Below are 24,411 nucleotides of genomic sequence, written 5' to 3'. Positions count from 1 at the left end.
TACTGCTAAATCTCCGTGACCTTGGGCAGGTCTCTTGCCCTTTCTGGCATTTGATTTTTCCTTTGTACATACAGGGAGTGCGCTGGAAGAGATGGCCTCAAAAGTTCCCCCCTCTGACACTGTCACTTTAGGTGGACACTTGGAGTAGACTTGTCCTTTCCAAGTCCAAGTCTATGTCTGGAAATGAGAGATGTGACCTTTCACAGAACCTCTACAAATTTTCATCGGCCATTGAGAGTATCAGAGTCCCAATGAATATAGGTCATTCTTATTTAACACGTCCTTTTCCAATTGATATATATATATATTATGGTAATATATATTTATCTATTATACAGTTATATATATATATATAGAACCAGCATGATTAGCCCCATTTCCCAGTTTAAAAGACTCAAAAAGGCAAAGTGGTTTACTGAATTCTGCCTTTTCCAAGATCACGCAGCTAGTAAGTGGTAGAGAGGAGTGTTGAAGTCAGATCTTCTAAGTCAAAATGTTGCCCTCTGTCCGGTGGCCCAAGTGTCCAACTCTCAGGCCAGTGTTTTTCCCCTTAGTGTGTTTGTCCCTGCTTCCCTACAGCCCCCCTTCCAGGCCAAGCCAACCATTGCTCTTGGAGTCTGCCTCTCACCAGCAGATCCAATGAATAATCATGAGAGTAACCCTACTGTTGCCCTTTTTACTGCGGAGATGGGGATAGATTTATAGAACTGACTCTGGCTGGTATTTAGGAATGGATAATTACCTTCACTTACTATATCCTAGGCTGCTTTGGCTAAATATTTACTGCCCAGAATTCTGCCCTTTCCAACCAATTCTGAACACAGGCATGGCACAGGCAACAAAGTGGCATAATTCATTTGGGGCAACCATAAATCTAAGGCTTCCACCAGAAATGATGCGAAAAAATTAATGGAACATGAAATCAAGTAAATGGAAGTGAGTGCGGTAATTAGTTCATATTTTAATCCTCAGGTCTGTTTATTATCTGTCAACTGGGCGAGCAATTAAGTTGGCACTATTGAAATGATTAGCTTTGTTTCAGCAAAAGTTTATCGATATGTCAGTGCAAATGAATCCGGGGGTTTTAAATGGCTTTATTTTGAATTGTAGAACAGCACATCCATGGAGCAGCTAGACATCGAATGATTTAATTTAGCAATATTATTATCTAGATTACTTATATTTAATATCACTGAACTGTTCTGAAGGGTTATTGGGGAACATGGGCGGGGGAGATTTAAACTGCACAAAAGCATTGCTTCTGTTCTTAGGTTCTTAATGCAGTAGTATGATTGCCTTTTCATATTGAGACCAAGGAAGAATCTTTAAGATAGTGTATTTTAGTTTTCCAATCTTTAATTCTCACGTTTATCTCAATCAGGCACTATTATGGCTTGCTCTCACATTGGTGGTCTTTTCTCAGGGGTGATTTGGTGATTTCTAGATCCATTTCCTCATGGATGCTCATCATGGCTTATGTTTTGTAAAATAATCTGCCAATGTCTTTGCCATTTTGAGGCTGACTCTATAAATGCCCTTGTGATGGGGCTGTGCTCACAAATGCAGGAAATCTGATTCTCAGGCTCTATTTGCTCTATGAGGTGACTAAACCAGGTGACCTAAAAAGGCTTTTTGAATCTTGGGATTTGACAGAATTCTAAATTTTATTTAAAAAATTAAAAATCTCCAATTAAGAGTCAGGAAACTTGGGTTCTGGTCCTAATTCTACCGCTAAATCTCCGTGACCTTGGGCAGGTCTCTTGCCCTTTCTGACATTTGATTTTTCCCTTGTACCTACAGGGGGTGCACTGGAAGAGATGGCCTCAAAAGTTCCTCCCTCTGACACTGTCACTTTAGGTGGACACTTGGAGTAGACTTGTCCTTTCCAAGTCCAGGTCTATGTCTGGAAATGAGAGATGTGACCTTTCACAGAACCTCTACAAATTTTCATCGGCCATTGAGAGTATCAGAGTCCCAATGAATATAGGTCATTCTTATTTAACCCCTCCTTTTCCAATTGATTTTATTCCTGTGGCATTGGAAATGAGTTAAAAAACACAGCCAGTTCATGGAAGTGTGGTGAACGGTACTCATGCCTGTAACTGCAGTGTCATTGGTTACTAAATAAATGAAGGTCTCATTCAACACTTGTAAAATGATAGCCATGGTCTCCATGGTGACAGGTCTGAGGCAGAACCCTGATCAAATTCCAGTTAATGCGTGTCTTTAATATTGTCTTTTGTAATGTAACACCTCCCTCCTTGCTTCCGATGAAACATCAGCAGAGAAATCAGAGTCAAGTGGAGGAGGATGGTGGCTGTCATATGCCATCGTGGGGGTCCAGGCCAGAGTTATGATGCAGATTAGGCTGGAGTCAATGGGATAATGAGTTGACTGCAGGAGGCTGTCTTCTAATGCAATGCCCTCTCTCTCAGGCTGCACTAGTGGTCTAATACTGGCAATTCAGGAACTGCTGACTTGATTGGGCTGTGCTTTCCCAGAAGTAATTATAAAAATGTCCAGAGGGAGAACTTCCTCTCCTTAGATCAGAGTCATCATCTGCTTGCTGATATCGCTGTAATGTGCCATACCACCATCTGAGCTTCTGCCTCTGTTTGCTTTGCTTCTCCAAGGCCAGTTTGCTCACTCTGGTGGGACTGGCTCTTGGAATCTAGAAATTTGACGTCTAGCATTGGCAAAGCTCCTTAGTCTGATCCTAGGCATAATTCCAGGGCTGAAATGAGGAATCTAAATGAATTTTTCTGGTACACAGACTCTCAATTGTTCCATTATTTCTCCCAGGTACTCCGAATTTACTTTCCTTGTATTTGTGAATAATTTAACATAAAAAATTCTAGAACCTCTGTTAATATTGACAACTTTATTAGGTTTGCCATTATGACTACACAATTTAATTCATGATATATTGGGCATAATTTGGATACTTTGAAAGCTACATTCTTAAATTATCTTCATTTACTCATTTAATCTCTACTCAGCAATATGTACCCGGTGCCCATTATGTGTATGGGGAGATATTTAAAAAGTACAACATACTCTGCGACTGTAGGGAGTTAACAGTCTGATTGGAAAGACAGGATCCTCTACTATACTGTAGGCTCCTTACAGGCAGGCACTATGGCCTATCAGTCTTTGAATTTCCCTACCAAGCTAGGGCCCAGAGCAGATGAGTAATCATTCGTATTGGGCTTATGGATAAACTGTGGGCTACATTAGGTAGTGTTACAAATCAGAAGACCTGAGTTAAGTCCAATCTTGGTTATTTATTGCCTGCATGGTCTTGGGCCTTTGTTTCCCCAAGAAGGTAGTAACATTGAGAGCAAACTCCTTGAGGTTTATGATCAAATGGGAGAATTTCTGTCCCTGTGCTTTGGAATTTATTCAGAGTAAAAACTAAAGTCCATACAAAGTGCCTGTAGAGAGGACCTGCGTGGTCTGCAGCAGCCTCTGGCCATGCTCTGACCTCTCTGACCTCCTTCCCCATCACTCACACGTGTGCCCATGCTGCTTCTCCTCTTCCTTGCATGCTCACAGCTCCCTCCCACTTCAAAACCATGGTACTTGCTATTGCCTCTGCCTGGAATTTCCTTCCCCAGACATCTCCCTAGAAACCTCACAAATGTCATCTTCTCATTGAGGCCTATACTGGCCACGCTATTTAAACCTGTAGCTCACTCCTTCCACTCCTCATTCTCTGATCTCTCTTGTTTTGCTTTAGTTCTGTCTCTGTAGCATTTATAATATTCTAAATTGACATGTACATTTACTCATTTATTATGTTATTATTTATTATCTGTCTCCCCCCGCTAGACTATAAGCACCTTACAGGTAGACATTTTTATTTGTTTTATTCACTGTAGCACATAATAGACACTCAATCAATATTTGTTAACTGGATGAATGAATGAAGGTAAACCACAAAGCATGAACAGTGGCCAAGTGTTGGCAGTGAGATTCTGCAGCCACCTATGGGCACGACTGGGTGAGTTCTAGATTGTGCTACACAGTAATTAATTCAAGTCTATGCCCTGTACTTCCAATGGCTCTTAAATCGCTCCAGGGTAGCACTTAAATTGTTCAATCCTTTTGTGTCCTTTACCACATTTAGGATAGGGCTAGGTGGGTGCCTTCTAAATACATTTTGAATTTCTCAAAGCAGATTTCTTTACCAGAGAAATTCCAGAACACGTCTTAGTAGTAACTGCAGACTGAACCACTCTTCCTCTTTTACTGTTTCTAATGGAATTTAATGCTTTGGGTAGCCTTCATTTAAATGCTCCATTTTCAAGTTAAATGGGGCTGTATATTTCCTGTATAGTCAATGGATGCAACATCAGAATTTCAGGGGACAAAAGCCTATAAGATTTTTGTTCCTGGGACACAAATGATTGACTGAATTGTTGACTGCACAAACACCACTTAAGCACTGACTGTATGTCAGGCCCTGTGCTAGGTGCCTGGCATGCAAAGATGAATAGATCTTGTCCTTAAGAGGTTTACCAAGGTATTTATTCCCTCATTCAGCAAATATTTATTGACTATCCTCACGTTCAGACAATGTATGACATGCTGGGAACACAGCAATAATCAGTATAAAATTCCCATCAACGAATGACTATGGTTCCAATAGAAGTGAGATTAAACAGTTACAAGACCCACAGTGACGGGCAATATAATAGATTGGGGTCAGCTAAAAAGGCCAGGTAGTAAATATTTTGGCTTCTGCAAGCTGCATATGGTCAGTTTCTCTCTTTTAATTAGCATCCTTTAAAAATGTAAACCATTCTTAGCTCCTGGGCTGGACTTGGCCCACAGGGTATGGTTTGTAAACCCCTATAATAGATGAATACACAGGATCCTCTGGAAGTCAATGGGAGGCAGCACCTTCCTGTCTGGGAGGAGAGTAAGGGGCTTGGGAAGCTATGATGGGGGACTGGTGGATGGGGGAAGGGAGATGGGGCTGGCATTCAGAGTAGAGGGAGCAGCTTTACCGTGGCATATAAGTAGCGCTTCCATATGTATTGTCCATGTACTTGTCCTTAAACATCCCAATCCTCATTCCCTCTCAATCTCCAATTGTGTCAACGGACCATCTCTACCAGAAGGTCGTGGTAGAGCAGGAAAGTGCTAATTACATTGCCTGAGCACTCCTCACAAGCCATTCAATACCTAATGGGGCCCTGGCGCTCAAGGATGTTCTCCTCAGCACTTTTCATACCCTAGCACACTTCAGGACAATTTGATGTTAGTTGCTTATTCCTACAAATTTGTGTTGCTTTAGTGAAACCAGCCTCTCAAGGATGCAAATAATTGATTCCTGGAAGAGGACAAGGCCTGCATTTTCTGTTGTTTAGTTTCAGTTGTTGGTTCTGAGATAATTGTTTTCTCTTTTCTGATTCAGAGCCACTGAGAGAGAGAGAGAGAGAGAGAGAGAGAGAAAGCAAGAGAAAGCCCCATATTTTACATATGACCTCAATTCTCCCCTTTTAATTAAACACATCCTATCTATATCACCATAGCAACAGCTGTGGACTCTTCCCTCTCTCACATGTGTTTTGAGCAGGATCAGAGATTCCAGAGGCTGAGATCTAGCAAGGTCAAGGTGTTTCTACCTTGCTTTCAGAGGGAGCAGCAAGTGGGTCAGTTTGCACAGCTGTTCACCCCTTCTTCCCTTATGCTATCCAGAGAGAGCTATTTCATAATCCCCTTCTGGAATAAGCTTCAGATATAATCCATATTATGTGGTATTATCAATATACATATCCCTCAATAGACTTTACACATCTGTGGGCAGAAGCTACACTCTGGCCCATGCCTAGCTCGGAGTCTACCACATGGCGGAAGCACAAGAGCGTGTGAAGAGTGGATGAAATTAACAGGAGGAATTGGCTGTAGATCTTGCATGAAGTGGCTGGTACAATTCTCAGTGTACCCCTCTGCCCGCTTGAAAAGAAGAACTAAAGGAAGGATTTTTAAATGACCTTGTCCAATGTATCCCAAATCAGGAAGATTCTTCTTGTCTAGCCCCACTACTGCAATGGAATCCAAGCCATGATTCTTTTCAAACATTATTTTTTGCCTGGCTAATGTATTTTCTTCTTTTCATAAATACCCTACTTTATACTGGACATTAACCATTTAGACATGATTAGCAAGCTAAGGGTCTTACTTATTAAAAAGTTAATTTTTCCTTCTTAAAGAAATTGAGACATTTGAATCCCTGAATATGCTCATTTATCACCAGCCCCCAACAAGGAATCCAGGAGTTCTCTGTGTAGGACATGAGTAATTTTCATAAAAATGCAGTTGCTGACTGTGTCATACATCCACGCAGCTTTATAAAACAAAGCAAATGATTACCATCAATTACAATAACCTCACTAGACAAGACTGCAATTAATCTACAGCTCTTCAGATAACGACTGTTGCACTGTGCCAAGGAAAATGCCTGGCATTAATTGACTTATCACGATCAGCAATGATAGATAGGGCAGATGGCAATGTGATTATTCACTGTCAACAAAATAAACACATGCTTTCTTGCTAGAAGTGTCTACTTGGGTCCTCTCAAAGGATAGCCAAAAATAGAGGCCAAAGGTGGCTTTGAAGGTAGCACAAAATAAAAATTAAGTTAACCAGATTCGCGCAATCTACCCACATAACAAACCTGCACGTGTACACTTTAATCTATAATAAAAGTTGCAATTCGTTTTTAAAAAAGTTAACCTTCAGGGTGAGATATATTGACTTTTACTGAGGCTAATCCTCAGTAGAATACAATTGAAGGAAATTTCTATAAGAAAATCACGGATTGGCGTGGTGGCTCACGCCTGTAATCTCAGCACTTCGGGAGGCTGAGGTGGGCGGATCACTTGAGGTCAGGAGTTCAAGACCAGCCTGGCCAATAGTGAAACCCCATCTCTACTTAAAAAATAATTAAAAAAAAATTCTCCAGGCATGGTGGTGCACACCTGTAATCTCAGCTACTAGAGAGGCTGAGGCAGGAGAATTGCTTGAACCCAGGAGGCAGAGGTTACAGTGAACCAAGATCATGGCACTGCACTTTAGCCTGGTGGCAGAGCAAGACTCCATCTCAAAAAAAAAAAAAAGAAAAAAAAATTACGAATTGTATAAAATTTCAGCATCAGAAGATACATTAAAACTGACAGTTTCCCCTGCTCATTTGAGTGTGAGTCACTTTTATGGAGTAACCAAATTCTGTTCAGTGCTTAATAACTCCAGTAATGGGGCTGGGTGCAATGGATCACACCTATAATCCTAGCACTTTGGGAGGCCAAGACAAAAGAATTGCTTTAGCCCAGGAGTTAGAAGTTACAGTGAACTGTGATGGTGCTACCACTGTACTTCAGCCTGTGTAACAGAGTAAGACTCTTTCTCTCAAAATAAATAAATAAATAATAAATAAATACATAAATAAAATAATTCCAGTAATAGGAAGTCACAATTTTCAGAGGGAAACTCATTTCATCAGTGTATTATTTTCATCATTAGAACACTTATGTAGCTGAATTCCATCTATAGGTATCTTCCCTTAGGCTACATAGAAGATGCCAAACTCTTGTTGCTGGCTGAAATCCTTAAATGGGATCTCAAAGGTCAATTGCTTATCGCACTCCTTTGCATATAACATTGTTTTGGGGACTCTGAAATTCTGGTATCTTGCACCTAAACCCATACCAGTTCATCCATAGACCCCTGACATTGAGAGGTTTGGAAAGAAATGTGATTCGATGAATGCATCTACCCAGGGCAAGGTATAATTATACCTATGCTGAGGCCAGTGCTCAAGCCTACATTGAAGTAGTGGATGTGTGTGTGTGACCACCCTACTTGGGAAGCTGTTTTCCAAGTCTCATCAGTCTAGACAGCACCCAGCCTTGCCATTTCCAGGGGAAAATTACCAAAGTGTGCTCCTTCCCCCCCTTTTATGCAGTGTGATTTTGTTGATTAAGTCCCCTTGGTTTAGAAAACTGGGATAATTCAGGCGGAGTTTCACCTAAAATTGGCATAGTGATTGCTAAACAAAATTTCTTGGGGGAAAGTTTTACAAATGTACAAACCTGGACCCTATATCCTGAGACTCTGATTCAGTTGGTTTTGGGAAGGACTGAGAGGAAAGTATTTTGACAAGGCTTCCCAGTTCATTGTGATTTGCAACCCTGCTTACATGCTTTCTTCACTCATTCCTTTCTTCACTGGGAACACATAATAATGTACCATTGTGGAAATGCTTCACAAACCTAATCGTCAGACTCTCCTGGGAACTTTTAAAATGCAAATTCTTTGGTGTACCTGATACCTGTGGTCTGGGGTAGGTCTATGAAAATTCATACACTAAGAGATCAAATTACTATATGTTTCCCTTAGGGATTTTGGAAGCACTCATTTACTCTAAAATTGTGGTTCATGTATAAGTTACAAAGCACCCTTACCATATATTGAAGAAACAAGTGTCAGTAAAGAATAATACAATGTAAAGATTTTAGCCTACTGAACGTCTACATTTTATCAATTATTCATTTAAAAATTATTTCTACTCTGAGGCAGTGCTGTGATAGGTTCTGGAATATGACAGGATATGGGGGAGAAAAAGAAATAACGGAAAAGAAAAAAATGAGCAAGTAAGCCAATGGATAAAATAATTATAAACCTTAAAATAACTTAAGAGCAAGAATTCATCTAATTTTGAATATTCTCTAATTCAGACTGGAAGTACCCAGTTATGCTCAAATTCTGAGTTTCTGTCCTGCTTTCACTGTATTTCTTGTTGTACTCTAGTTCAGAATCTGCAACTTGGGAGCCTGGTATTACAATGCCTTTGGCAGACATCCCTAATGAATCCTAGCATTTTTTTCCCTACAGATCCAGGAGGGAGCTCCATCCTACAGCTCAACCCTATTGTCTATACAGTCATTATTAATAGATCACAGATAAAATGCTAGATGAAATCTTCATGCAGCTTCTCCAGCACACACTGCCCTGACATGCCTCGGGGCTTTTGCTCACACTAGCCCTCATTTCCTGCTTTATCATTGTTGTTTATCAATCATTGAATACTTTCAGTGTTCTTACACCTGGAATCCCACTTAATTTTTAAAATAACCTCTAGAGGTATCTAAACTGTGCCTTAGAAGGCTCAAGTAACATCCCAAGATCACACAGTGTGTATCAAAGCGAGACTACAAAACTCAGGTCACTGGACTCCAAAGCTGATGGTCTTAAAATTGTTCTTCATTGCCTCTCTTTACAGCCCAGTTCAAAGGGCACCTTCTCTGTGAAGCTTCTCCTGACCCCTTCAAGCAAAATTTGTCACTTCTTCCTTTGAGTTTGCCAGGGCCTTTGTACATCCCCATTACAGCATAACATTATACTTTAATGACTTGAATATAGCACTCTTTGAGTTCCTCTGTGGTAGGAGCCTTTCTTTTTTTTAATCTCTGTATCCCTGGTAACTAGATGAGTGCCTAGGCAGGCTCTTATTGATGCATTTTGAATGCACATTAAAATCTGGCTGCTGGACTCATTAAGATTGTGGGTCTGTTTCCTAGTGCTTGGCCTTAACATCCTAAAAACAAGGCCAGATTTATACATGATCTTTAAAAAAATGAAAAGACCACATGCGATACATATTTTTGTAATTTCAAAGCCTTCCTGACATCAGTTATTGAGGACTCTTAAACAGAAACCTAGTTACAGGGCATTTAGGGTCTAAGGACCCCTGATCTCTAATTCATAAACGCCCTCCACTATAATGTAAAAGAGATCAAATTACCTACACCCTGCTTGTGAAGTGTCACACCACAGATGACAACTGTTTAAACCATAGCTTTTGTCCTATAAATGAAACTGTGGTTGGGCTCTCTGCTGTGGCTTGAGTTCTGTCTGGGTTGATGGTGGCACACAGTGACATTTCCATTTTGCAGAAACTCAGGAAACCTATTGAGTTGCCTGACACTTATTTTATGGTATGTTATAGTTTTATGCAAATATGACTCATTATATTCAAAAGAAAAGTTATGGAATCTGTGCTATCATATGTGACACATGAGAGGCTGATCACCCAGATAGGTGTAAGTAAAGACGTATTATATATATAAGGTGAGGGTTTGGGGTTGAAATAATGCTCTAGAAATATCATTGGGTATGAGTCTCAAGAGAGCCACACCAGTGTCTCAGAAAGAAAGAGTTAGTTTCATTGTAGCCTTCCCTGGAAAATACTAGAAGCTTGTTATTGACTTTGATGCCAATTTGCAAAAGACAGATGGAGAAAGAAGGCATGGGTCTTCTCATTTCATAGATTAGGGAAAATCTCTTTGTTATGTTATCCCATCTTGGATATAAACAGGCACCCAATCTTGTACGTTGACATTTAAACTTAGTACTTTGACAGACTAACATACCTCCCCAGAGAAGGCCTGTCCATTGAGGAGGTGCTCCGACCCTTGGCTGTCCTCACTCCCAAAGTGTAGTCGGATCTCCTCCAGCCGGTGGCTGTATGTCATGGGCCCTCCAGATATGTTGACCAAGTGCTCCTTGTCCAGGCGAAGGGATACATGTCTTCCAGTGTTGTACATGGTCCCACTGACCTGCAAGGCAATTAGCAACAGGTCAAGCAAGGCCCTCCTTCTTCTATGCCTCCCCAAACCCAGCATGGTGCTTGGATCAATGCCTTTTGCTTCCTCTTGATGGGAAGATGGGCTAAATCCACATGTGGAGTAGGGAGTGGCAGCTGCCCCAGAGGGTATATGTGGGATCTATGGTAATTTCTGTGAGGCATAAACCACATGATAGCTTAGGAATTTGAGGTAAGAACTCACAGGAGACTTCACCAATTGTGACTAATATTTTGTGCATTGCATCTTATAAAACATGAACTTGTCTTTCTTACTGTAAGTGTTTGGAATGGAAAGATACTGCAAGAGTTCTAAATCTCAGCTGAGAAATTGGAGAAGGCAGTTAGTAAGGGGTGAGATACTAGAAGGCCAAATGAGACAGGGAAGAGAAAATGAGTGAACAGAAGCAGACGCCCGTGGGAGATGGAAAGCCTAGGTCTGAATTCTCAAGCGTCCTATATGGTGTGTCTTGGTTAGTTCCTTTTCCTGCCCTGCAATCAGACATTGCACAGAATCCTCATAGCTTGTGGGCCTCAAGTGTTAAACTAAAGGGATTCACTCAAGTTTCCAGTTTCACAGATTCCTAGACTTACTCCTTATTCCTGATTCCATCTTGCTCCAGCCCCTCCAAACTGCTAACATGACTGCTGGGCATTCGTTTTCCTTCTTTCTTTCCTTTTTGGGCCTTGATGTTCAGGTTCATCTTCCTGACTGTGACCTTAGCACTTCTCAACAACAATTGATTCTAGAACACTCTTTCCCATCTGAAACTCTACTTTCCTACTTTCTTGGGTTGGCTTAGCTTTGGGAGTAGGATCTAGAGCTTAGGGGAGACATTGAATGAGTCTGGAAGGCGTGTTTCTGGGTTACAGGAGGCTGAACTACTTGGATTTTCTTCCTACTTACTCTGACTTCTTTGGCCAAGCTTTCAGCCCTAGTGATTCCTGAAGGGCTTCCTTAACTTGTGATACCTTCATTAGATGTGGTTTTCATATATATGCTCTATAGCACTATCATTTTCCTGTCCCCCTTCCACCTTTCTGACACTGGTGTTGTGAATGAGTAGCTCTTGGGTTGTTCACCGTGGCAGAGACCATAATGCTCACCAAATACTCCAGTGACTCATTTTGTTTCCTGCTACCTTACTGTAGAATGGAGCCCATGTGACTGGTGGGGGCCATGGGCTGGGAGGGGTCATGACAAGTGTCACTTCCAGGTTGAAATAGTGGATTCCCTAGACTCACCTTCCCTGGTACATCGACCAATGACATTATATGGAAATGGCAATGTGGTGCAGCTACTGCATGGAGCTCATGTCAGGCTTGGCCTCTAGAGATTACGTGCAGTTTACAAAAATGACAGGAATTCTTCCCCTCCCTATAACTACGCTCCCAACAATGTGACTTTGTAACTGCTGTCATCTAGATAAGATGCTATTTCTCTACGTTGAGTCTGGGCTGGCCTTGTCACTTACTTTGGCCAACAGCATGTGCTACACACAATATGATAGTCCTGAGAGTAGACCTTGAGGGCACGCATGTTTCTTCATTTCTTCCTGGAGCCGTGAACTACCATGCAAATGAGCCTGGGCTAGCCCGCTGGAGGATGGGACCACAGTGAGGAGAGCCATTCCAGGAGAGGCTGTCTAGACTGGCTATTCTGTGGCTGATCCACTAGCTGACTGGCCCAGCTGAGATCAGCTTAGCCTGGCCCAGATCAGAAATGCCCACTGACCACAGGCTTGGAGCCAAAAAAATTATTTAAGTCTCTAAAGTTTGGGGTGGTTTGTTATGCAGCAAAAGGGAGCTGATATACACTAAGTCAGTCATCTTCTTTCTCCTATGAAATCTGGAACTATCAACAGAGACTACTGAGTTCCTGAACTGCAAGGTCGCCTGGTCCCAACCATACTGTTAAGCACAGAAAGTCAGATCAGAGAGAGGGGACTGAGGCAGATGTCCCAACATTGACAGAGGAGACCACACACTGGGGAAGAGGGGAGGGAATGGGGAGAATAACTACTTAGCTTCAGATGTCTTTGTGTCTCTTTGATCTAGTTCCTTCTAGAGGCCCGAACTGTACTTTGTAATATTCTATGCCTTACCAACACATTTTTTAACCTCAAGTTATCTATTCCTTGCAACCAAATGATCCATGCCAATGACTTCACTTCTGTTCTCCAGGCTCAAATAAATGTCTATTTAGTTAGTGTGAGATAATCAGAAGTTGTCTTCTTTTTATTTCCCATAACTTCCTTTGCAGTGCAATAGCTCAAGACAGATTTGTGTTTGACATGACTTCCATCTCTAAATATAACCTATTTTTCCTAATTATTAAGATAATACATAGGCATTATTATATGGTTTGAAAGATATGGGATAGCAAATAGACCACAATTTCACAATTAAATAGTAATCACCACTAATATTTTGGCATATAATTTTCACACTCATACCTATAGACCCATATTTTAATGAGATCATTTTATATATGTGCATTATGAATATATAATAAAGACTTTTCACTTGTATGTATATATGACTTTATATGTTATTCTCACTAACATATAGATATTTCCATGTAATTAACTATTCTTTAGCAATATCACTTTGAAATGTCTACATCATGTTTCCTTGTAAAAATATATAGCTGATTGTTGAATCTTTACAGTCCTTTCACTTTTTCATTATTGTAAAAAAAAAAAAACCTGTAATAAACATCCTTATGGATCAATCTTTTCACTAATCCAGAGATATTTCATTATGCAAATTCCAGGTCAAACAGTGTGCACATTATTACAGCATTTACTATGTATTGCTGCATCCATCTGCTATGGGGAGTAGATCCCACACAGCAGGGCTGGATCTCTGTAATTCCCTTCAAATGACATTAAGCACAGAACCATGGGATTCAATCCAGTGACATTCTGTGGTATAAAAGGCAACAAAAAACATTGCTCCAAGTTCCTATGACATGCATGCTTTGTGTAATTAGTGAAGTATCTTGGGCTTCCTAACACTTCTAGAAATCCTTTCATCTATGTCTGTCTAATGTTCCCAAGAAAATTCTTGCCCATTGAATCAAGGCACTGACTACATTTTATGCTTGCCTGAATTTTCCCAGTACTTGGGAAACACATTGGCACCAGCGGGTGGAAAAATCAGGGGCCCTGGAGTCAAAAGATTCTCAGTATGCCTCTTATTAGCCATGCGACCTAGGGTAGTTTACTTAATTTCTTGAAGCTTCAGTTTTTTTAACCACAGAGATAACAGAATTTCCTCCATGAAAATGACAGACAAAAAAGCTGTAAGGCATATTGAAAACAAATAGCAAAATGACAAAGTCCCTTCTTATCAGTAATTACTTTAAATGTAAATGGATTCCACTTGTATGCTGTATCTAAAGTAGCCAAAATCATAGAAACAGAAAGTAGAATCATGATTGCCAGAGACTGAAGGAGGAAGAGAGAGTTAGTATTTAATGAGGATAAAGTTTCAGTTTCACAAAATAAAAAGAGTTCTGGAAACAGATGGTGGTAATGGTTGTACAACAATATGAATGTACTTAACACCACTGAATTGTACGCTAAAAATGGTTAAGATGGTAAATTTTATGTCATATGTATTTTACAACAATAAAAAGTTGGTAAAACTTGCCCTCACGAGGTTGTGATAATTAACTAATATATGCAATGGTCACAAATGTTCATTCTTTTCCTTCCCTTACTCTTGGCTATTATGGCATGGGTGCCTAGGTGATACTGAAGGTTTCTCGTTGTTCTTCCCCATGTCTTCCCAAATTCCCAGAGCCTGGTGGAATATAATGTTGCTTGTTAAATGTCATCCTGAAGAACTGGAGCTAACTTCTGCCTTGTGAGGATTCACTGGCCTCTCATTTTGGGTTTTAAGGTGCTAGACATGAGGAGAATGCACAATCATCTTAAAGGCCATGAAGCAAACCCCAAACCAGAGCAGGAATACACCAGAGTGCCTTCTAGTTCTTCGATCCCACTTCCAGACCCCTTCTGCATACATGGCTCTGTCTTCATTCATTCATTAGTTGGCCATTTACTCAGAACAAAACATTCAATGCACCTAACTGTGTGCTAGGAGCTGGGGACAGTATGACTGTGAGCAAAGCCAGTCCCTCTTCCTGCCATCATGGAGCTCACACTCCATTATGGAGAGACCTGAATGGGGGCACAAAGTTATGGGCAATCCATAACTGCTATCATTTTCCTATGTGTTCTTACAATGAGATGCAACACCCCCTTATCCCCACTCTTTCCCTAGACACCGAAATAACATTAATTTGTATTAATCAAAAAAAAGCTGTGTAGCCAGGGTATGGTTTGTTGCACTTTAATTTAAAAATAAAGGCTTGACAACGTTATGTATGATATCTAAGGGTACATCTGCACTCTAGTAATTAACATTGCAGCAGTGTCATTTTATCTCGAATGCTAATTACTGTGTTTTCAATGAACTACTTTGGTGCACAGCATGTTGAAAAAAGTTGTATTATACAGACCAGGAAACAAAACAGAATGGAGAAGTTGGAGCTGCAAGGGATGTCCAGGTTGCCTCTGGCTGCCTCACAGCTCTTTTTGCTTTATCTTAATTCACTGCAAAATAAGGTGTGAGATGTGTGTGATATCCATTTTAACAGCAAAGAAAGTAAGTGGGGGTTGGTGAAGGTTCAGTGACTTATCCAGAATCACACAGTGGCAGGTGGCAAACCCAGGTCTTCTGATTCCAAGACTAATGATCTCGATGTAAGCAAACGCAAGTATCCTTGCTCATTTCAGATAAAAAAAAAAATACGTTGGGGGGCCAGGCACGTTGGCTCATGCCTGTAATCCTAGCATTTTGGGAGGTCGAGGCAGGTGGATCACCTGAGGTCAGGGGCTTGAGACCAGCCTGGCCAACATGGTGAAACTCCGTCTCTACTAAAAATACAATTAGCTGGGTGTGGTGGTGTGTGCCTGTAATCCCAGCTACTTGGAAGGCTGAGGCAGGAGAATTGCTTGAACCCAGGAGGTGGACGTTGCAGTAGCTGAGATTGCACCACTACAGCCTGGGTGACAGAGTGAGACTCCATCTCAAAAATAAATAAAAAAATTAAAATTAAAATTAAAAATAAGTAAATAAAAAATATGTTGGGGATTTTCATTTCTTCTCCAGTCTGTATTTGCAGATCTTAGGCAGTTCCAGAAAAAGTGGGATCTTTTTCAGGAAAAGATAGGACTATAATTGGACACTAGGCTGCTGAAGTTCATCCCAGGAGGAGGCTTCGAGAAACCCGAAGGTTAAGGAAATCCCTCAGTTTCCTCACCTGCAGAATTCATACTGGTTTAAGACTGGAGCTACATATATTGAGGGAAGCAGGTAATAGGTCCTCCACAGATATGCCTGTCCAGGTTTTATGTCAATCAATATTATCTTGATGACTTGAAACCATCTAGAAGTAATATGTTCTTTTGCAAAGCAAAAATTTTAGCCTGGTATATTTATTTTGCAAAATTAGATATCCTTGCATAGCAAACACAGTGCTTTGAAGCAGTCTGTAGCAGACCCTCTAATAAATAGGGTCATCTTTTTTCATTCTGGTGACACCATTATGTTAGAGGGAAATAAATTTGGTCAACGCTTTTTTTTTTTTTTTTTTTTTTGAGATGGAGTCTCACTCTGTCACCCAAGCTGGAGTGCAGTGGCGCGATCTCAGCTCACTGCAAGCTCCGCCTCCTGGGTTCACACCATTCTCCTGCCTCAGCCTCCTGAGTAGCTGGGACTACAGGCGCCCACCACCACACCCGGCCAATTTTTTGTATTTTTAGTAGAGATGGGGTTTCACTGTGTTAGCCAGGATGGTCTCGATCTCCTGACCTTGTGATCCGCCCGCCTGGGCCTCCCAAAGTGCTGGGATTACAGGCGTGAGCCACCGCGCCCAGCCAGTCAATGTATTTTTAAGGTAAGAAAAATTTTCCTTCTTTGAAAGTCATCTACAATCCTGTTCATAACAGATGGCATCTTGGTTAGAACCTTTACTGGGTGTCACAGGGGGTGGTGGTAAATTCTGAACCTGAACTTTCTCTGTTAATCATCACAATTTCTCCCTCACCAAACCCAGCACCAAACATGATGTGGTACTTGACACCCTACCATTTGCTTATTCTCAGCGGGAAGATATTAGGTTAAACCCACATGTGGAGGAAAGGCCTCCCACAAGGCATACCTGTCTTACCTGGCTTCTATGGCACTTTCCATAGAAGCAAACCGCCATCAGTCTGGGGCCAGAACTTGACCTCAGCTATCTTTGGCTCTAAAGCCTATGCTTTTAAGCACTGGAAATTATTAAGTTGTGCAGCTTTTTTTTTTTTTTTTTTTTTTTTTTTGAGTCGGAGTCTCGCTCTGTCACCCAGGCTGGAGTGTAGTGGCGTGATCTTGGCTCACTGCAACCTCTGCCTCCTGGGTTCAAGTGACTCTCCCACCACAGCCTCCCAAATAGCTGGGATTACAGGCACCTGCCATCATGCCTGGCTAAATTTTGTATTTTTAGTAGAGATGGGGTTTCACCATGTTGGCCAGGCTGGTCTCGAACTCCTGACCTCAGGTGATCCATCTGCCTCGGCCTCCCAAAGTGCTGGGATTACAGGCGTGAACCACCACACCCAGCCAGAGATGGTTATTTAACAACATAATATTTCGGCATTTTCTTCAAGAGGTGGGTTGAGAGTGTAGGAGCCTCACAGTATTTTGGAGTTCAGGATGTTTAGGATTACTTACTGTTTACTCAGGGTTCTCTAGAGAAACAGAATAGTGTGTGTGTGTGTATACATATATATATACATAGGTAAAATAGTGTGTGTGTATACATATATATAGGTAAAATAAAGAGACAACACATGCACACACACACACACAGGTAAAATAAAGAGATTTTAAGAAATTGTCTCATCTAATAATGGACATTGGCAGGGTGGGCCTGCAGGCTGGAGACAAGAGCTGATGCTGCATTTTACCTCTGAAGGTCCCCTGCTGCAGAATTCCTTCTTATTCAGGGAGGTCAGTCTTTTTGATCTCTTGAGGCCTTCCACTGATTGGATGAGGCCCATCAACCTTATGCAGGGCAATCTGCTTTACTCAAATTCCACTGATTTAAATGTTTATCTCATCCATAGACACTCTCACAGAAATATCCCAATTAATGTTTGACCAAATATTGAGTGCCATGTCCCAGCCAAGTTAACACATCAATTAACCACTACACTTATTTTCAAATTCTATTTGCCTTCTTTATTACATCTGTTCAAATAGCTCTTAACCAAGTAGTTGTTCTGATACCACACATAAAGGGTTATATATATTATACAAATATGAATGTGTGTATATATACATGCATATATTATATAGCTACCTTATCTATATCTGTATATATTATATATACATATACATATATTATATATAATACAAACACATATGCATTTTATCTATATATTTCCTACATCACATAATTTTAAAAGTCAGCTAAACAAAGACTGTTTTCCAAATGTCAGTCACATGGAAGGAGAACCAGTTTGAAAAAATGCACATCTGAATCATAGAACAATTATAAAGAAATAATTTAAATTTTCTTGTTAAAGAACAAGGCAGGTTTATCCTTGAGTATAGATGGGACCGTGGAGATTATTTTGATGTAAATCCCTTATTGTTTTTGGTCTTAGATGTTGTATAAACTCATATTTTGAAATAAAAAAGAAGAGGAGGTATATCTTTTTACAAAGACCAATTCACAAAATACACGTCAAAGGTCTTTTGGTTTAATGGAGATAGTGCTTGTAGGGTGGATGTTTATTGCAGAAAGCTAAGCTAGAGGAAATCTTACCTTCAGAAATTCCAAAAGATTCAATAAGTAGCTACTTGCTTGATGTGACACAAAGATTATGTGAGGTTTCCGATATGTTCTCTCTCAAGGCAGTCTGACTCAGATCTCCTCTAATATAGTAAAAAATAATTATCTACAGCTCAAATGGAAATATAACACCACACATGGAGTAGCTGAGAGGAAACAGAATTTCAGTCGTGTAGAAGGAAGAGATGGCCCATCTGACGTGTACAGGAGCTACTTGCATTCTTAACCCAGTTAGTTAGGAAAGGAAGGGTGGAGGACACCTACTAATCTGGAGGATTTACTATGTGTCAGGTGTGGTACCACTTTTTAGATTAGAAAACCAGGTACAGGTAGGCTAAGAGTTCTACTCAAAAATACAAAAGGAAAAAGTGAGGGGACTAGAATTCAAATCTTCATGACCCAAAGCTCATGCTCTTCCCAGGGTCTCAAAGAGCAGCTTCTAAGTCACTGTAGAAAGGGTGCACTCCCATTTCTCAGTGACCATGTACATTTCAGAAATGTAATAATGTCCTTTTTATTTATTTACTATTCTATATGGAATTGGCACCTCGGCCCTGTTCACTGATAACATAGGAGAGCTGGCATTCTTGTCTTTGGGATTTGGGATACAGTCTTATTCAGCAGATTTTTTTTTTTTTTTTAACCAACAAGAATGAGCTTGAATCAACAGATTTTCTTTTACTATAACTATAAAACACGTAACTGTAAACACACTGGGTGGTGATGGATCACAACATCGACAACAGTGGCTTGACTGTGGTGTACTCTGGGCCGTGTATTCAGGCCCTTTCTATACATCATCTCATTTCATCCTTATGCTGCCCAGGTGAGGAAGGTATTATCCATATTCTACGTATGAGGAGACAGAAGCTCAAAGGGGTTAGAGGATTTTACCTCAAGCACCACAGTTAGAAACTGGCAGTCCCAGAATTCTAGCCCAGGCCTATTTGACTGCACATTCTATAGCTCTTTGAAAGAGAAGTCAGAGTTGGTAGGAAGAGTGTTGGGGAGATGAGGTAAGTTTTTAAAATGCTTCTGGGGTTAGGAATCAATTCTTAATTAAAATACGATGCCTGCATGGTTATGCCAGATTGGGTTTAATTTGTCCAGACCTGGTCTAGACCTAGGGTGGCAGGGCAGTTTCAATCCTCGCTTGCTGGGAGTTGAGAGATGGGTCATACCTGCCTCTCCTAGTGCTGAGCAACTGGGTGGCTGAGCCCATAATGTTGGAAGGCCACTCAGTGAAGAAGGTCCAACAGCCATGTCATGAATTAGGTGACCTTTCTTTGCAACCGAAGTTTCCTGTTATATGTCTCTGGCCACTCTGCTGAGGTGTGTAATAGGCCTTCTTTGCAATGTAATTAGTGAGTCTGAGATTTAAGAACACCACTTAGTCTAGTTTTCTGCAAAGTAGCTCAAGAGATCAAAGAGTTGATTTGTAAAGAGTGAATACAAAAAGCCAGTGTGCTGCTTACTTACATGGGAACTCTGGAAGCATCAATGCAAGAAAAAAAATTAGTGCCAAAAACTGGAGTCAAATCATTGGCTTCAGTGCAGCATAGCAGACATACAGATTAGCAAACTTAGGGGTGTGTGGATTCTAAAGCTAAAGGACTTCAGAGATCATCAAGCCCAACTTCTTATTCAATAAACCAGGAAACTGAGACACAGAGTGGTTGAGTGAGCTGTCCAGGATTATGCAAACAAGCAGCAAACCCAAGATTAGAAATCAACCCACTGACTGTTTCTTGCTTTGTGTGACACACTTCCCCCTCCTCTTATTCTCTTGCTTTTCCTTTAAATTATCTTATGCTGAGGGTACCTAAGAATACTGACTCAAAGTTAGAAATGCTAGAGTACTATAATAAGTGTGTGTATATACAACTACTACAGCCTACAGAAAAATAGAAACAATTCAAGTTGACATCTGGACCTGCCATTTACATGACACTGTGTATCTAGATACTGGGCTCTTCTCAGTGTTTGTCCAGATGTTTTATGCTATGTAGATTTCATAGTATTGGTTACAAATGGAAAAGATTAGAGGCTAGATGAGAGCACGGTGGCAGAGGGTGTGGAGCTTTAGGAGTAGGCATGCATTTTTTCTTTTCTTTTTTTTTTTTTTTTTGCAATGCATCTTTGAAAGAAAGCAGAAGGAAAATATTTGGAGCTCATAGGCTGGGGCTGTTAGGAAGAAAGTGGCTTAGACGTAGGTACATAAGAAAATGAAACCAGAATGGAGTGATCTGCTTTGAGTTACCATTGGTGGGATTGGGTACAGGAGTTGACGTACTTCTAAGATTTCACCCACTACTCTTAACCCTGCAGGGAAAATAGTGTTTTTTTTCCTTAGTAATGCTAAGTTTACTCTGATCTTTCTCTTACCCATCCATCTGAGTCAGCCTGTGTTTCCTCTGTGAAAAGAATAGGATTTTGGCATCTACACTGAAAAACTAGATGAAATGATCACATGTGCTGCTTATTGTATTAATCCTATTATTATTAAAAACATTGAATCTGTTTTTGATAATATTGACTCTTCAAATAATAGATGATTTATTTGCACACTCTGCAGGGATGCTAGGTGGCACCATTGCAGTGAAGCATCTCTTCAATTTGATTGATGGTGGTAATGACAGAAGACACAGAGAACAGGTGTGAATGATGTTGCCTGGTTCACTAAGGCATGGGCTAAGTCAAGAGAATGCTCCCTTTCCTCCATCCAATCCAAGGATACCATGGGCTCATGACTGGCGTTAGGCCGAACATGTTCTTGACACACGTAGTCATTGGCACTGAAGCCCTTCACCTACTTCAGGCTGCCCAGCCTCTGACCAGGAAGGCACACTTCAGAGAGTGGTACCTGGAATGAGTTTTTCCCTCACAACCCTGGTACATGGGTTTCCAGGGGCGAGTCCCATGTATTTCTTTCTTACTGAACCACCACTGCTAACCAATGGTTTTATTAGTTTAATATTGTTATTTTAATAATTTCGTATTATAAGTAAAATTTAAATTTGATAATTTGTCTTCTGTGTCTGCTCAGATGCCTTATGAACATTTAAAATCCTGACACAAAACCTGCGAGGTCAGCATGAGCTTCCCATTTTCCAGTAGGAGGGTGGTGCCACGTGCTCAGCTCATACGGCCTGCGGGTTCAAGAGCCAGACTGTGAATGCAAGACTGTTCGATCTAAAGCCAATCTCCTTATGCTTCACCGTGCTTCTCTTAACCGTCAACAAGCAGGCCGAGTCCGAATGACCCCAGTTCAGTCTGGGTTTTTGGTTTAGTTCTCCAATTCCTTTACCTGGGTTAAAACTCTGCTTTAAACCTTAGCCCACTAGCATGTGGAGAGCCTGGAGAGTTCTTGTCAAGCCCATCATTGTTGGTTGTCTGGATCCAATTTTTTTTTTTTTAACTTCTTACTTAGTGAGTGGCTGGAGTCTTATGCCAACTGGATAAAGTTACTGGAACCAAGATGGTACCAGCTGATTGATTAGCAGTATGTCCCCAATGGAATCGCCTGTGCTGCTGCTCCTTTCATGAGTTGGGGACCCACCTTAGCTGTCAATGCCAGCCCAAATTGAGATTGGGTTGAGTACACTTCTTTGCTCCGTGTGCTTAAAATATACTTTAATATATCAAATATATTTAATATATTATATGTAAATATGTAATATATAAACTATTTAATATATTTTTTATTATATGTAATAATCTATATTTAATATATTTAACTTTTTGTAAGGATAATATAGGCATGACTGGATGTCTATTTACCTTTCTTGATTCCTGAAAAATGTTTGGTTTCCATTTGTTGAATGAAAATGGATAAGGTTTTGCTTTGAGCATCATCTGGGTACCTGGTCCAAGCTCCAGCCCCCATTCTGCCTCAGTAGGTCTGAGGTAGGACTCGGGAATCTGATGTCTTCCTCTTCCGGGCTTCCTTTGATGTTCATTTGAACTGAGTCTGACAGTTCTTCAGTGCAGGGGGAAGGGGCACAGTAATATAGAGTGAGTTTTTTTATCCTTTCTCCATCCTCCCTTCATGCCTTAAGGAATTGCTTTGATAATTATAAAGATATAGCACTAAAGCTCTTTCTAAATATATGTAGTGGGTTATACTTTGATTCATCTTCAGGCCACCATTTTCCCCTAAACTACGAAAATTCAAGGTTAGGCTGCTTTAATTAACATACTAAAACTTGCCTTAGAAAGCTTATTTCTAGTTTAATGTCATTTAATTCAATCCCTGATTCACAGGGCTTTAGGCAAATAACTCCCGATCTCCAGTTATTTTATCTCCAAAGAGGAAAATGCCTTTTAAGGGGTGCCTGTGGGACACAATGGTGCACAGGACACTGGCAGGGTCCATAGATCATTTTCTTAACATTCCCCGTGTGGTCGTCACTGGTCAGATGTTAACATCCTCGATGCCAGTTTTTCAAAGAAAGTAGAAATAGCAAATGCTTGGGGGATAATTAGATAGTAAGTCTCTTTGCTCATTCCTCATTTCATTGTATGCAAATTCAAGATGTAATATTTATTTCCCATGGTGTCTAGGCTCTCGCTCACTGTGAGTGCTGTGCTCTAGGACGCACTCAGATAGCCACAGTGGTCAGCAGGCAGTGTAAATCAGTGAGACAGGCCAGGTGTGTGACAGCACGGAGTGGTGGAGATGGTGGCAGTATGGAGGAGCATCATCTCTCGTCTCCTACATGTCTTTGGGGCAGTATTCAGAACACTGGGAGCTGGCCTCTGGAGGAGGGACAGAAAGAAATGCAGGAAAAGGAGGGGATGGGATGCAAGACTCATTTTTCATTTTGTGCTCTTTCATCTTGTTTGAATTTTGAAAATAAACAGAATGATTTTTAAAATGAAATGAAATACTCTGTAGACAACCACATCTGATGGTATAACCTGGGCTGTTACAAGAGTCCTGTACAATACAGCAGCTATCCAGCTGAAACAGAAGGCAAGCTACATCTGCAATCTTTAAATTTTCTAGTAGCCACATTAATGAAACAAAACAGTGAGATTAACATTAGGAGTATATTTCATGTAACCCAATATATTCAAAATATTATTTCAACATGTAATCGATATAATAATTATGAATGAGGTGTTTTACATTCATTTTTCATAAATCTTGGAAATGTAATATGTATTTTGTACTCAAAACACATTACAATTCGAACTCACCACATTTCAGGGACTCAATCACGGCATGTGGCTAGTGGCTGCCATACTGGAAGTGCAGCCTGGTCAGTCTTCCTTCACAGGCCGCCCTCCCTCATGCAAACACAGCTATATTAAGGAGTGGCCAGCTGGGCAGCTGCTGAGGATACCAGGCTCTGAGGAGGCTTGAACACTCCATGAATAAATTAGGCATCTAATGCCAGTAACTTATATTTGTTTCCTATCCCCAAAATAGACAGATAGCCCTCTATCTGTTGAGGTTTCTTTCTTTTTGTGTGTGTGATTCATATTGCAAGTTTTATGGGCCAACCACCCTGGGAGCAGCCAAGTGACAGTCGCCTGGGTTGGCAGTTAGAATCTATTGATGTTGAAACTCAGTAATGCATAGCTTAGTGCTATTTACTAGGAATACATAATGTGTCCCATTATCTAAATTATAAGCCTCTTAATATCTCTCCTAAGAATTTGGTTGAATCTGAACATCATTAAAAAAAACCTGAAAAGATAAATGACATAAAAGTGGGAAACCTTTTGTTCACAGGTATATTTGGTGGGGGATGATGGAAGAATTCCCAGGGGCTTTCATTTCGCTGCTTCTTCCTCCTCCCAAGATTGTATAATCTCTGCTCCCATCTTGAAGGTCAAT

General features: G+C 40.6%; 1 protein-coding gene across 1 annotated transcript in view; it reads right to left on the bottom strand.

The window, feature by feature from the left end:
* Nucleotides 1-24,411, bottom strand: part of CA10 (carbonic anhydrase 10) — a 544,961-nt gene that overhangs the window by 104,235 nt on the left and 416,315 nt on the right. The window contains exon 5 of the mRNA XM_045375029.2: nucleotides 10,443-10,628. Coding sequence (XP_045230964.1) covers nucleotides 10,443-10,628 — 186 coding nt within the window. The remainder of the gene's footprint in view (nucleotides 1-10,442; nucleotides 10,629-24,411) is intronic.

The sequence above is a fragment of the Macaca fascicularis genome, chromosome 16, assembly GCF_037993035.2.
Source record: "Macaca fascicularis isolate 582-1 chromosome 16, T2T-MFA8v1.1".
NCBI lineage: Eukaryota > Metazoa > Chordata > Mammalia > Primates > Cercopithecidae > Macaca > Macaca fascicularis.
This window is presented reverse-complemented; position numbering and strand designations above follow the sequence as displayed.